This window comes from Platalea leucorodia (assembly GCF_965183815.1).
Source record: "Platalea leucorodia genome assembly, chromosome: 4".
NCBI lineage: Eukaryota > Metazoa > Chordata > Aves > Pelecaniformes > Threskiornithidae > Platalea > Platalea leucorodia.
In genome coordinates this window covers 94,444,662-94,460,197 of record NC_138826.1, presented here as the reverse complement: position 1 = coordinate 94,460,197, position 15,536 = coordinate 94,444,662, and the positions used below count along the sequence as shown (strand labels likewise).

At 39.0% G+C, this 15,536-nt stretch overlaps 1 protein-coding gene across 5 annotated transcripts; it reads left to right on the top strand.

The window, feature by feature from the left end:
* The first annotated feature begins 464 nt into the window (after positions 1-464).
* IRAK4 (interleukin 1 receptor associated kinase 4) lies at positions 465-14,855 on the top strand. 5 transcript variants are annotated; one of them, XM_082309255.1, is made up of 12 exons: positions 465-644; positions 933-1,102; positions 2,108-2,253; positions 2,567-2,761; positions 3,584-3,744; positions 4,441-4,505; positions 4,810-4,924; positions 7,023-7,132; positions 9,698-9,881; positions 10,745-10,807; positions 12,672-12,830; positions 12,931-14,855. In XM_082309255.1, the coding sequence occupies exons 2-12, from the start codon at positions 942-944 to the stop codon at positions 12,961-12,963; spliced, it is 1,392 nt and encodes a 463-aa protein (XP_082165381.1). In that variant the 5' UTR covers positions 465-644; positions 933-941; the 3' UTR covers positions 12,964-14,855. The 5 variants fall into 5 exon arrangements, with proteins under 5 accessions (XP_082165381.1, XP_082165383.1, XP_082165382.1 ...); XM_082309257.1 differs by having other exon boundaries at positions 576-654; XM_082309256.1 differs by having other exon boundaries at positions 596-649.
* The last annotated feature ends 681 nt before the right edge of the window (positions 14,856-15,536 follow it).

Genomic DNA, 15,536 nt, shown 5'->3' with positions numbered 1-15,536 from the left:
CCGCCAGAAACCACGACACCTGCAAGAGGAGAAAACCAAAAAAGGGGGCGGGGGGGCGGGGAGAAGAAAAAACATCAACTGCTAAAGAAAAGGCTGAAAAGCAGGCAGGGAGGGAGGGAGAGCCGCCGGCTCCACGCCGGTCCCGAGCGGCCGTTTCGGGCCGCTTCAACGTCACGGCCACACGGGGTGGGGCGGGGCGGGGCGGGGCGGGGCGGGACCTGCGCGCGCCCCCAGCCCCCGCGAGCCGCCGCCAGGGGCCCCGCCAGCGCCGCCAGGGGGCGCCACCACCCCCTCCCGTCCCCGCGGGGGAAGGGGCCCAAGGACGATACCAACTCCTCCAGGCGCGCGGGGAAAGGGAGGGAGGGACCCCCCCCCGGCCGGACATGGGGCGCGCCGGAGGGGGCGGGGCATCTCCCGGGCAGCCTATGGGAAGGCCGCGGGAGAGGAGAGGGCTTCCGCTTTCTTCTTACCGATCCGCCGTCTCCGCGCCGGTGACGCCAACGTCGTCAGAGGTTGACTCACACCCTCTTAAAGGGGAAGTGATGCAGTGGGAACGCCTGACGTGAAGCGAGGCGCGCGGGGCGGGGCGGGGCGGGTCGTGGGCGCCGCCGCCAGGAAGCGACGGGGGTCGGCGGTGAGGTGAGGTGAGGTGAGGTGAGGTGAGGTGAGGTGAGGTGAGGTGAGGTGGCTCCCGCCGCCGGCTGGGCGCTCGCCTACCGGGGACGGCGGGAGCGGCGTCGCGGGGGGCGGCCCCGGGCGGGCCGGGCCTCGCTGGGCGGCCGGACCCCGGCCGGCGGAGCCGTGAGGAGGGGGCCGGGGGCGGCTGCTGTCGGGCAGGGCGCGAAGCAGCTGCGATGTCGGGTGTGACGCGTGACTGGCTTGTCGCAACCCCCGCGAGCCTCTTCGGTAACGGCGCCCGTTGTGTTCCTTAGGAGCCGAAGATGAGCAAGCCCGTAACGACTTCAACGTACGTCCGCTGCATTAGCTACGGGCTCATGAGGCAGCTGGCAGATTTCATCGATCCGCAAGAAGGGTGGAAGAAATTGGCGGTTGATATAACCGATCCCTCCGGTGAAAGCAGATACAACCAAATGCATATAAGGTCCTACATAGAAGTCATGTAACATAATCTTGTTTATTAACTCTTTAACATAAATACCGTTGTCCATCCCATTACTGTAACTTGTTGCAGTTTGTGTGCCGACAGGTACTTAAGAACTCATCTTACAGTACTGTTTCCTTAGGGAACTCAAGGTAATTACTCGTAATTGTTCCATAGTTCAGTTTTCAGACAAGCTATAGCCAAAGAAAATTGACTAAAGAAATTAGAATTAATTAGGGCCACAGACATATGTATTTTTAGCGATACAGCATTGGCTGTGTAACTTTCTGTACCCTAGAGACTAGTAAACATTGGCTTCATCGTGCATCTTCACACAAGAACAGCACAAGAGACAACTGGACTGTAACTCCTAATTCACAGTTCCCAAGAAAATGTCCAACAAATGTGGGGAGCCCAAGGCCTAAAACTAACAGCAGTATTTTATGAGCACCTTGTTGCCTGAAGGGCTTGTTGAATCCTCAAGCTATTTCAAAGGTTATGAGTTTTAAATACTCTGCGTATCATCATGGGTTTCCAGTCTTTCTAGTGATGTTAGCATCAAATCTTTGTTTATAATAATAAATCAGTCAGAATAATGGATCTCAGTTTCTGCTTAATATTCAAAATGAAGTGTGAATGCCAAATGGATGGAAAACACTTTTTTCCATTTGATCTGGCTCTGACTTGCCCTCTGTCTCTTGCTGACATCCTCTTCTCTATTAGTCCCATGTGCTGATATATTATGGGTCCTGGACAAAATGTTGAAGCCATGTATGCATATTTTTCCCTTAGTTTTTCCTCATATTTTGCATATTTTTCCCCGAGTTTGAATTTCTTCAGGGTCTTTAGCTGCATTGTCAGAAGACTTGCAAATAATTCTACGGTTCAGTACATTCAGAATTTTTTTAAATTTTTTTTTGGTCATTTACCTTTAATCTCTTTCGGTTCTTCATGGTTCTCGAGGTCACTTTTTTTTCTAATGTTCATCTTAATTTATCTTTTAAGGAGATTTGAGGCATTTGTACAAATGGGAAAGAGCCCCACGTGTGAATTACTTTATGACTGGGGAACGACAAACTGTACAGTTGGTGATCTTGTGGATCTGCTGATTAGGAATCAATTCCTAGCACCAGCAAGCCTTTTGCTTCCAGGTAACTGTTACTCTTGTACATTTTGTACTGTGTTCTCAGTTTTCTAAGATGCTAAAGAGCTTCACAGTAACTTGAAAATCAGAAAGGATTAGGTCAAAATAACCAAAAGTGGATATATTTTCCATTATTTGTAATAACAGTTTAAATAAGAATTTCAAGTTTAGATAAGAGTCCTGCAGCTTACACATGGTGGCAGAATATAACCTTCTCATGATGCTTACGTGTCTCCCATCTTAGTAAATACTGGCATTAATGTTACTTGTTTTTTCTTATTCCTAATGTAGTTAACAATTTTTCTAAATTCCATTTTCAGAAGCCGTAAGGATGGCACAAGAAGTTACATTACCTCTTTCTTCACAGGAAACCTTGCCTATACATGAGAAACAACTACCTATACAGGAAAAAGAAGTGGCATCTGTAAAGCCTGTTTTAGCTCAGAGTACTGAGAAGCAACATTCAGCTCCTCCCTACTTAAGTCAAGAAGATAGCTCACAGTCTATTAACACAGGTAGGTATTTAGTTTCGTAGAATTATGTACAGTCTCTTTTGCTGATCTATCCTTCACCCTATGTGAAATAAATCATAGCAGTGCATTAGAGTAATGACTATATTCCTATCATCGTGCATCTATGGGAAGTGGCATCTTGATTTTGCTCTTTTTCTGTGTGTCTGTGAATTTAGCTTGGATAATAACATGTCTGAATATGAGATGCATCTTGCCAATAAGGTGCCTACTGTGATCGAAAATTTGACTGTTAATTAAATTGCAGTTAATTTTGTGCTACGCATAATCCTGTTGCCCTTTTTCAGTACTGATTGTGTAGACTGTTTAACATCCTATGTTTTAAAGCTGGATTTTACGTGTCAGAAATGACTAAGAATGTTGGAGAAAAGATGACTAAAGAAAGCATTCTAGGAAAGTAAATGGTTAGTCTCTTCCTTCCTAAAGTCCGCCTTTGGATTGCTGCCAGAAACATGATGTGATCTAGATATATTTTTACAGCTGACGTAGTGCGGCCCTTTCTGTGATCTGCTGCGCATTGAATTTCTATTACTTGTATTATGAGTATTAACAAAAAATACAATCAGAAGGCTGCTACAGTGCTAGTTGCGAAGAAAATTGTGCATAGCTAATTATATATGTTCATCTGCATTTCATTTTTTTTTTTTCCTGGTATCTTCTTCACAAAGCTGGAAGTAGGGCTCCGCTATGTCAGGATTTGCATGGTAGCATGTTTTTGATTTAATAGAACTGAAGCAGAGAATGTATTCAATAGACTTGTTCTTAAGTGAAAACATAGTTGTGCTAAATGGCAAATATGTCTTTCAGATTTCCATAATTTTTGGTTTCATGACTTGGAAAGCATTACAAATAATTTTGATGCGCGACCAGAATCAGCTGGAGGTAATAAACTGGGAGAAGGTGGCTTTGGCGTTGTGTTCAAAGGCTACATCAATGGCAGAAATGTGGCTGTCAAGAAGCTCGTTGCTGTGAGTTGTCCTGGGCATTTTTCTTTTTAATGGCTGTGTAGTTTATAGTATAGACTTGTTTATGTGTGGAAAGCATTGAATGATACACTTCAAAAAGTGTCACCATGTTAAACATTAGTCGGGTTGAGAACCTTATCCTGTAGTCCCATGAGTGGTGTGAGTTGGTACAGTCACCAGAGATGAAGTCTTGCCCTTTCTGTAGCTCTCCTTACAGTGGCTCAGGCAAACTGTCTGGAAGAGCAGAGTGCTCCCACAGTTCCCCTCCCTCCCCTGCACACAAGAAATGGCAGAAGGGAAACGGTGCTAGGGAGGTCTCCCTTTCAGAATCAGATGAACGAGTCACAAGTTAAACAGGTATTGCCACAGAATTTTAGTCTTCATAACCAATGGTTTGTGTGAATAATTAATTTTGTGATGAGTAAGTGCTATTTTTGGGTAACTGCAGTGAAATAAGATGGGTAAGTTGGTGACTGTGCTGAAACTGCATCCATTTGTCCAATAATCTTGTGTTTCATGGAATTAAAAATCATGTTCTGATACTTTATTTCTGAGTTGAGTAAAAAAAAATTGTAGACAGTTAAGTAGTTGTTACATATAACTAATCTAAACAAAAACTTGCAATTCTGATTTTTTTAATGAACAACTGTGCATTTTAATATGGCCAGCGATACTCATGTCAAATATTTCCTTTTGTAGATGGTTGATGTTAGTGTTCAGGACTTGAAACAGCAATTTGATCAAGAAATAAAAATGATGGCAAAGTGAGTACAGTGTTACACAATGCCATAGTCTTTTACGGGAATTTAAGTTGGCAGATGAAAGGTCAGCTAGTGTGATCCCTTGTTTTTGTCTTTCTGGCATAACATAACTATGATCATGTTAAGTGAGAATGTTTCATGTACAACATGACTGTATTTTGTTTGTTTTAAAGCACCACTGCAGAAACCTGGCCATGTGCAGTAGGGTGGAAACAAGTAACTGGGGATCAAGTTCTCTCTGCCTTCTATTTTCCTCAAATGTTGGGAGTCTTTCAGAGCATATATGCATCGAATTTTTTTGCTCTAGGTGTCAGCATGAGAATCTAGTAGAATTAATTGGTTTCTCAAGTGATGGTGCTCAGCCATGTCTGGTGTATGAATACATGCCCAACGGTTCATTACTTGACAGACTTGCTTGTCTGGTAAGTAAAATCTTTTTTAGCTTCCAGTTCTCTTATTTTGCTGAAGTACAGATATCTATGAAGATGTCTTTGAAACAGTACTGAACTGTAATGGCCAAACAACGTTTTACTACTTACTTCTGTGTTCTAGAAGACAAATAGGATAACAAGTATTCTTCCAATAACGTTTTATACAGATGTTGTAGACACATTAAAGTCAAAGCAGGCTGACAATACAATGTCATGTGCTAGTACCTGAAGTGGCACAGGAGCTTGGACTTGCTATGCCTGCGTCGAGCAGAGCAGAGGGTGCTGCAGTATTGTTCCCAGTTCTGATATTGGCATGTTCTCTGCTAGTTCTTGAAATTCTGCATTGTGAAATTGCCCTTTGTTCTTTGCCCTTGTGGTAGTGGTTGTAACACAATGTCCATAGTCTGCATATCTCTTTCTGAAGTGCCTAAATAAATGGGAAACACTTTTTAATTATTATTTTGTGTAAATGCAATTCTTTCTTCTGATTTAATCAAATGACATATCTTCTAGCCTTGGCCTTTAATAAATAATAAGTTGCTTTTTTTTTTTTTTTTTTGGTGAGGCAACTCTTTATATGAAGGACAAACAGTTGCTTGTTAGAGTGATACCAACCGTAAGCCAGACTTAACCTAGTAGATGAGTGTCCATGTTAGTTTGTTGAAGGAGTTCGAAAATCTGCTTTATACTAAGCAAATGCAGCTTCTGAGGTTGTAATCTGGTGAACATTTTAAACTGGTGCCACTGCAAACCCCCATGCCCCCAGACCTAAAAAATGTTCTTTTGCTTTTTTTCTGCACTGATCTTCCTGTTGTACTGGCTCAAGCATTTAGTAGTTGGAGAAAGAGCTGGGTTAGGGAACTGATCAGACTGAAAAAATACTCGGTGAAAAGAATCTTTACTTTTCACCTGGAGGCGTTTCCTCTGCAAGGCTGCACAAATACTTCTGCCCCAACAGGGAAGAAGTGGTGTTAGGATGAGAATGAGTAGCAGTGGTTGGGGAAAGGACTGGCTATGTTTGGTAGCACTGGTGTCTCAGGTTGGCTTGGTTGATTTGCTTGCACACACTTACACATTTGCAATTTTTTTTTACTTTTTTTTAAACTGAATCAGTGCAGAAGGGAGGCTAAGTTTTACTTAAGGCAGTGCAAGTTTATCTGTAGAAATGAGCAGTGCTTGACAAGGATGTGTATGAAAGTGTTCATCCATGTAACTTTGGCCATTTTCATCAAGTGAGCTTAAAAGATTGGTGGTAATTGAAAGCTAAAGGAGAAATAACTGAGGCCTTTACAAGGAAGAGACAAACATGATATAAATCATAAATAATCTAAATCAGAATCTATAAATCAGAAAGAATCTTCTGGTAAAGTCGAATAGGTGAGGGATGTGCATACTGAATATGTGTTCTTGCTGATAAGTTCATTTTGTGGCTTCACTGGATGTGTTTGAGGCACAGACTCTTGCTTATGTCGTCTTTTTCTTGTCTGGGCTTTGAAGAACAGGTGAGGGAGGTGGTAGAATGATGAGATACTCTAATCCTCTTCCCTTGGCCACTGACAAGATTAAGAAGTGGTTTTGAAATGTAGGTGTCCTCACTTCGAAGGTTTAGTTAGTAACATGAATCAAGCTAAACTCTTGAGGAGTGGTAAATCCAAAAACACTGGAAGGCTGACCTCATTGTTAGTAAAAACTGTTGATTGCTTTGAATGATTTGCTTTGGGTTAAAAGGCTCTGGTACCGGTGCCCGTACCAAGTGGAAGATGCGGTAGATACAGGTAGTTCTTTGCAGTGCAGCTGGCCTTGTAGGGTTAGAGTCGAATAGTGTCAAGAACACTTCTTGCAACAGGTGAATTAATCTAAGGCAAAATGCAGGGGAAAGAACTGAATGTGACAAATGCATGTATTTCTGCCCAAGTAAATTAAGAAATGTATGCTATTAGGTTTTTTAATGATCTACTTGAGAACCACGAAACACAGCAAGAAGTCTGTTTTGGATTGTGGGGTTTTGGTATGTTTTGTTTTGTTTTATGTGAGCGTATATACATTAGATTTTCACCTTTCTACTTGCCTTTCTCCTGTCTTATTCAAGGATGACACTCCACCAATTTCTTGGAATACAAGATGTAAAATTGTTCAAGGTACAGCAAATGGCATCAACTTCTTGCATGAAAATAATCATATTCACAGAGATATTAAAAGGTAAAAGCTACTGACTATCGCGGGCTACATTTTCCCTCTTTTTTTTGTTTGCTTTTTTCTTCTTCCCTCTGTTAAAGTCATTTTAGAGAGAACAAACTGCAAGAATCATTGCTTCAGTCAAGGGCACAATCTTTTCTGCAAGTGACATCCATCACCATAATCTTGTCTGTGCCACAAGGACATGACCAGTACAGGCTTCTAAAGATAATTATGAGGCTATTGTAATCTGTTACTATCAAATAGTTATTTGAGTGCTGCGAGGACACCCAGAAGTTCTGTTCTTTCACAACTGCTGCTAATGGAAAAGCTGCTGTTAGAGAACATAATGACTTTTAAATGGGGAATTTTTCAGATGAAAACCCACCTTTTTTTTTTTTGTTTTTCCTAGAACATTTCTTCAGAGTGTCTCCTTTGATTTACTGATATCTATTACGAAGACAGTAAAGTTACTTCAGTCAGGTTCATGAAGTTCAGGGTTCTCCAAGAATAATGTATGTTCACTTATTTGTTATACCAGAAATTTTTCCAGGGATATCAGAGCTCAGAAAAGGTGGGAGTTTTGTTGTAGGGTTTGTTTTTTTTTTTTTCCCCTTCCTTGCTACAGTTTGTGATGTTGGTTTTTTTGTTGTTTTGTTTTTTTTTTTTTTTAAATACCAAAGCAGTGTAAATCTTTGAAGAAAAGCCCCAGATGCCTTACTCTGGTGGGTTAAGAAGGAGCAACTGACTGATTTGGTGTCATGGATGAATGTTTCAATAGCTTTTTGGCTTCTGGCAGCTCTGCTAAATGTAGGCCACTTCGGTTTTGTGATCTTCCAGCTTGTGAGGAACAAGTTTTTGCTTCAGCTGCCTCATAAAATGTGCTTGCTGCTTTGACAACTTATGTTTCTTCTTTCTTCCCTGCTTAAGCCTCTGGACAAGTGTAATGACTGCAAGGGACACATTTTTTACCTTATGCTACTCTACCCTTCTAACTGCTGTGAGTTGATCATATTACAGGATTGGGTTTTGTTTTATTTTGTTTTTTCTTTTGTTTGGATTCCATTTGGCAACGTCTTGCACTTGCAGTGTGAATAGTTCAATAAATTTGGTTGGTATTATTAATAGTGCTGCCGCTCCCAGGTAAAACTTACACGAAGAGGCATCTAAGAAGGTTTACTTCAGTCTTCATTTTGCTATTATGTGTGAAGACAATTTGTAACCGCACAGGCACTAGAACAGCTTCTCTGTAGGCTAGAGGGGACATGATTGAATGGGTGTTCTCAGGGTTGTCAGGTTTTTGGCTTGGTTATGCCCAGGAAATAGTTCATTTATCTCTTGAATCTTGACAGTTGCAGTAAAACTTCCTTACGTTGTGTCCTTTGTGGTGTATCAAAAAAGTGACCACTCTTTGGACTTGACTCAAGTTGATGAGAAGCTCAGATTTATGAAGTTGTGATCCTGTTGTTTCTTCTTTCAGAAGTTGAGCTTTAAATATGAAACCGTTTGGTGGACAGTGCCTTGACTAGTGTTTGGCCTTTTGCAGCGGTCTTTTATGTAACACTGTTGACAGCAGTTCTAATACCAAGTGATCTGTTGTAACTTACAGCTGTGTTAATTTTGTTGAGAAGATTTGGTGAACAAGAAGGGGAAGTTAGAAATATAAGTTTCTAGTAAGTGTTACATGTTGTTTCTGGCTATGTGGTTTTCTTATGGTTCCATTAAGGGGGTCAGAAAATGAGGAAGATTACAGAAATGTTAAATCAAGTATTTTAAAATGGTTCCAAGTGCTACAAGTTTAAAAAACAGTAGAAGGTTTATGGTGTAATTCATCCCACTGAGTATTTTAGAAAACGTTAAAGTCTTTTTAGATCAGCTTTGTTCTTCAGGGTTTGGTTTTTTTTAAGGGAAGTAAAAGCTGGAGATCAAGTGGAAACACAGCACATACTTTATTCCAGCATTAATAAGCTTTCTGTTTTTCTTCCAAGAGAAGAATAAGAGTATTACTATTCATTTGGCATGTGAATTTGTAATGGTTGACATAGTATTAGATAATAGGTATAAAAACCTGCTTTTGTTAGTTCTGAGTAGAGATTTAGACAGTTAATTTTACTGTGATCCAGTACCAGTTGATCAGAGCTAAGTATTCTCTATTATCCTTCTTAAAGAAAGAGTATTCAGATCCAAAACATGTGTGTAACATAATTGGCCTCTTATAAGAAATTTTGTATTTGTAGGATTGGGGGGGGGAAGTTTTTTTCGTTAGGTTTTTTGCCCCCCTTTTTTTTTTTTTTTTTTTTAATGCATGCATGGACAAGAAAAACATGGATGGAGCCTGGCAGCCAGCTCTTGATTTATTTAGAGCAATTAATTTTGAAATTGAGCAATTTCCAACAAAATTAACTCTTACAATTTTTCTTATATGAATAACAAATAAATATCTTCCATTTCAAGAAACAGTCAAAATAGCAATTTGCATTTGGTTATTAAAGAGTTATTAGTCTGTTATAAAACCTAATTACTGTACTGGTTTGGAAAATTCTCTTTTCTTTTTTTTTTTTTTTTTTTTTTTCCTCCCCTCTCCCCCAGTGCAAATATCTTATTAACTGATACATATATGCCCAAAATTTCTGACTTTGGACTTGCAAGAGCATCTGTAACATTCACACAAACAATCATGACTGAAAGAATTGTTGGAACAGCAGCCTATATGGCACCTGAAGCTCTACGAGGAGAGCTGACACCTAAAGCCGATATCTTCAGTTTTGGAGTAGTAAGTAGAATGGGGAAGCAGTATATGACTTTTTTTGTGAATGATAAAAGCATACAAAATCAAGAATATCTGAAATTAAATAATCCACTCCGATCTATCATTTCTCCTTTTCCCAATAGATGTACTCTTAAGATAGTGTTTCTAAACTTTGATTGGTTTAAAGTAGTTTGAATATGTTGATTAAAACATTGAATTTGCTAATGATTGCAATAATTATGTTAAAATGTAAATTTGCATGTGAAAGACCGGAGTAAAATAACATTCCAAGTTCTAGCTAAATGTAGCTTGGAAGTGATGTGGAACACTGTTTCTTCTTGCGTAGTATTGCACAAAAATGTAACTCAGGCTGGGAAAAAAAAAAAAATCAAAGAAAATGTTCCAAAATTAATTTTTTTACTATTTTTAAGCACTGAAAGTATGCTGTCCATGTCGGATTTGCCTTAAAGCCGAGTACAAAAAAGACAAGAGTTTAATATTTGGGAGAATAATGAATCAATTCTTAATAGATCTGAGACCCTAATTGCAATTGACCAGTTCCTTCATGGCATGTAGTTTTGTGGGGAGGTAGGCCAGTTACTGTTTCTGAATACTCTGGAAATCCTTCCATCTTGCTTTGAAGCAACACGATGTAGGGTGAGAAAAACTTGCGTTGAAATTCATAAACCACGCTGCTAATAACAGTTAATGAAAATAAAGGTAGGACAACAGCAACAACAATCAATTGTATGGAGAGCTATCTTTGGACAAATACAGATCCTGTGAGCATGTGTTTGAAAGATGGGGTGATGGTCATTTTTTGTAAATGGTATATATGCTAAGGAGTATTATGTGCTTCATTTTCTCTTCCGATTTTTTTCCCCTAGGTCTTACTAGAAATAATAACAGGTCTTCCTCCAGTAGATGAAAACCGGGAGCCACAGTTACTGGTATGTTCCTTTTGCTTTCTCCTCCCCTCCCCCTGCTCCAGGATCACTTTACATGAAGTCGTGGTCAGTTAACAGGTTCTGAGACAATTGAATTAGTCATCAAAATACGTAGTTAGGAAAACAGCTCTTGTGTCAATGTTTATCTTAGAGGTGAGGCTGAAACTTTTATTTCTCGGCTGGTAGAAGATTATTCAGTCCCCAAGGTCATCTCCTTCCGATCTGATACTGTAATTCTCTTCATTTTGGTACTGCTTTTTATCCTAATACCATTACGCTTTATCAGCATAGTCCTGTTATACCCAGACACCCTGATAGTTCCTCATTCACCAGAACATTTTAAACTATTCATCTCAGTTGTTTCTTCATGGTTCTTTATAATTCCTACCATTCCTGAATCAATTTTCATCCTCTTCAACTTTACTAATAATTTGCAAATACCTTGTGTTTTTAACCTTAGGGAAGTTTGGAATGTAAGGGCTTTTTTGCAGGGTGAGGGGTGGGTTGAATTTTGTTTTCTTTTTTACTATTCAATGAGTAATTCAGTCTACTAATTAGGAAACTAGTGTCTTAGAGTTCACTCTCTTGAATTAAAAATCTGACAAGGCTATTCTTAGTTTAGTCTTTCATTTAGCTTAAAATTAAATTCTGAACTACATAATCCAAGGTTTTCCTAGAATATTTTTTACTTACTTAGTAATTTACTAAGTATGAAATAGCATTGAGGTTTGGATTAGTTTTGTTCTGTACTGTTTGATAGCAGATCACTTTCTTCATAGCTTTAGGAATACCTGTGTACTATTAATAGAATTTTTTTCCTCTAAGCTGCACGTTCTGGAGTGGCACAATACTTATCCTATTGAGCTCTGTAAAGACCTTGGAGAACTCAGTCACTGTCAAATTGAATCTTGAGGTTTGGGGGTTTTTTTTTGAAGCAGGCTTTTTCAGAGATAGGATCTAAAAAGGAATATAAAGCGTGATTTGACTGGTACAGTTTATCTTTGTAACGCACTTTTGGGAGCATAAAGAGAACGGTCAGTGCAAGATAATGTGGCATCCTTAGCTTTGAAAATTTTGGGTAGTTGAACATTAGTCAGCACCTTCAGATTGACCCATAGAGGAAGGCAGAAGACCTGCCTCTACTCACTACCTAGACCTGCCTCCTAAGTAAGTATTTCTTACTTCATTTACCATGCTGACTTGTCTGTGGTATTCCTCGAACAGTATTTGTGACTACAGATAAGGCATTTCAAGTGTGTTGGAGCTGGAGAGCTTTGGACTAAAACAGTCAGATTTAAAGACTTATTTCAGACTAGATGTTTCCTTTAGAACAGATATAGCAGCCACTGAGATTCGTGAGAGAAGGCATTAGTTTACAGAAAGAGGCTTTATAAAGTTGACAAAAAAAGAAATTATTCACACGTAAGCTTGCATATTTGTGGGTTATTAAGTAAACATAAATACTTTATGTCGATCGTGCTTCTCTTAAAAAAGAGACAATACTAAGAAACTGAGCCTTGAACTGGGAGAAAGTTAAAGCTGTATGATGCATCTTAAAGAAAATTGGTTTACAATTTTGTGTTAAGTCAATTAGAAATAATTTATAATAAAATTGTATTTTTATATAACTAGAAATTAGAAATAATTTATAATAAAAATGTATAGTCTGTTTATAGTCTCATAGGCTGTTTCTGCAGATACTGATGAATAATTATGCTGCTGAAACATTGTCATCATTCTTTGTCTAGAAAAGTAGTTGAGAAAAGAAGCGAACACTCAAAAGCAAGTTTTCAAAGTGTTAGTGTGGAATACATAATGTTCAGATCCTTACAACGTTACCTACTCATTGGTTCAAACTCTCTTGTAGTTAAGTATCAAAGATGAAATTGAGGATGAGGAAGCAACTATTGAGGATTATCTTGATGAAAAGATGAGTGACTGGGACGCACCTTCAGTTCATAAAATGTATTCAATTGCTGGTCAGTGTCTAAATGAGAAAAAAAACAGAAGGCCAGACATTAAGATGGTACGTAGTGTTTCAGATAAAAGTCTTGTTTTGAGTGTGTGTGTGCGTGTGTGTGTGGTTACAGTATCAGCTATTTATATTTCTATCTGTTCTCTTGCAGGTCCAACAGCATCTACAAGAGATAAAAACTTGATACGTGTTTCTTCTGATACACAAATGTTTTTGAAATGGAGTGGACACCAGTGGCAAATATTTTACTAGTATTTAGTGCGACATTATCAGCTTTCCTGCTTTCCAGAAATTTCTGGTCTGCATATAAGGTGCGCTGTTGGCCTGTCACCACTGTGCTATTTTTGTTAAGTGAGCAGCCTTTTCTCATATCCTTAGCCATTGGGCCCTCAACATGAGAAAACTTTTTTGTATTAACAAATTGCAGTGCTGGTGCTTCTTCTCCACAGCTCTTTTAATGCATTTCCATATTAGAATCTATTTGATTCTTTTGATTTTCAAGTATATCTGCTGCAAAGGCATGTGACAGTAACAGAGCAGAATGTTTTTTCTGCAAATTGCTTTCTTGATCAGGTGTACTGGACCTTTTTTCTATTGAAGACAACATTTAGTAAATACAAATGGCACTTATGTTGTCTTTTGGGGAAAAGACAATAGTAGTACCCATTTAAAAACAAACTTTATTTAGCGTTTTAACTTGAGAGTTCATATTAGTGTGAATGGACCGGTAGTGTTTGTGAATGTGACTATTTTTCAAAAAGTCTTCTCAGGATCAGTTTTAGTCAAATGCTGCAAGAGAGATTCTAGGTTGTTTTTTGGTTTCAGGGATTCACAAGCAAAATAATTATCTTGCAGTGCAAATGCAAGAATACATAGGGCTTTCTTCCAGTGAACTCTGATGACAAACCATTTAATTTTTGTTCATAGGAAGACTCTTAGATACTTTGAATATTTTACATTTTAGGAGAAGATTCAATATGGGTTATAAATACAGATGGTATATTTTGTTAAAGGGGCCAGAATAGTAATTCTAAGACCAATTCTGCATTTTCCTTCGTCAAATAATGAAGCTCTTTTTTTTTTTTTTTTTTTTTAATATATGTATGTATGTGTGTTAATAAATAAATATTGAAATACACTTTTAAAAAAGCAACATGGAAAGCTTTCTAAAATAGATACATTGACAGATCCAAGCAAACTAAAAATGGAATGAAAGTGACTGGTAAGATTCCAGATGCTTTGGACTGAGTAGGTATGAAAATACTGCCATTGTAAATGAAAGAGGCTGTTTTCATATAAACCTTCTTTGCACCTCATGAACTTTTTTTTGACAGCTTAGGGGTAGGAAAATAGTCTGGCTTACAGCTAAATTTGAAATTGCATGATTATCAAAGAAAAAGGAAACATTCAGAAATGATCTGACTGCATTCCCAGAGATATATATCTCTGTAGAGCGCAAGTGATTTCTAACACTTGTATTTATATCATTAGATCTCTGGCTATTAACTCATTCTGTATTGCCTTTTAAAACTGATAGTTTAATTTAGAAAAAGGTATCCACCTAAGCAGCTTCTAATTTTATTGAGCATAAAATGTAAAAAGCTGTTAACGTAGATAAAAACTCTGCATTATTATTGCAGATGATTATTTCTGCTATTAAAACTTTGAGCGTTGGAAACAACAGTCATTTTACGTTGCTTGCATTTCTGATAATAACGTTATGTTAACCTCACTGCATGGAATAAAGCTGTACAGCTCTGAACCTGGGCTTGTGGAGAAAAAAGCTGCTACAAAGCTAAATCAGAGTAAAATCTGCTTAAGCCATTCTTCAGTTTTAAACATCTCCTCCAGCTGTTACATGAAGGTTTCTTATTAGATCACGTCTGCTTTTTACTGTTCCCTGGAGCTAGAATACATCTATAGTGTTGTCCTGGAGTACGTTTGCTGTACTAACTCCCCTGTCAGGGCTGTTCACCTCTGGTGCGGTCGAACAACTTTGTTTATGCACCAGCTGTGATGTCCGAAGTATTAGGGGAATCTTAGCGACGAGCATCTGAGTTCCTGCTCTTCTGTCAGAGCAGACCATGACTATTCACAGTGCTGCTGCTGTCAGCGCCTCAGTTTTGGCAGTTTTCCCTCACTCACTGAAAATGAAGCATGTTAGTTACCATTTCATAAAAGAAAAAAAAATATTTTGAACTCATTTAATATTTTTCTAGTGAGGAATGAAAATGTGAGGTGTCAGGTAATTAGGTAAAGCTAGCTAACTTATGTGAAAACTTTTTTTTTTTTCTTTTTTTTTCTTAAAAATACCCAGGGGCCAAGAAGGAACTCTGCCCCCCCAGCCAAGATTTTTTTTCAAGGTCTTCATACAGTAAAGTCAGCACCTATAGACACTGACAGGGAATAAGAGTAAGCTGACTTCTGTTTCATTTATTCCCTGCAAAAACATTAAACTATGCTAGGATCCATACTTCTCTGTATTAATTACTATAGTAAAGCTTTCCAAGACAGAAATGGGTAACTTGAGTCATTCAGGTTCTTTGAGAGTAAAGGGATGATCAAGTTCCACAGAACTGGAGGTGAGGGAAAATCTGGTGCAGTTCCTGGTGGGTGAAGAGAGCTGCGCGTGGGAGATGTTCGTGGGATAGAGGTGGGGCTCACGTGGCTGGCCGACACCCTGTCTCGGCGGGAAAGCGCCATGGAGGGCACCCGAGGATCGCTGTCCTCCGTGAAAGAGCCAACCTTTTGCCTGTT

Excerpts from the sequence above, each read along its gene's own strand:
- IRAK4 (XM_082309255.1), top strand. The coding sequence starts at position 942 with ATGAGCAAGCCCGTAACGACTTCAACGTACGTCCGCTGCATTAGCTAC. Across the intron at positions 1,103-2,107 it reads TACAACCAAATGCATATAAG|GAGATTTGAGGCATTTGTAC; the intron begins GTCCTACATAGA and ends TTATCTTTTAAG. Across the intron at positions 12,831-12,930 it reads GAAGGCCAGACATTAAGATG|GTCCAACAGCATCTACAAGA; the intron begins GTACGTAGTGTT and ends GTTCTCTTGCAG.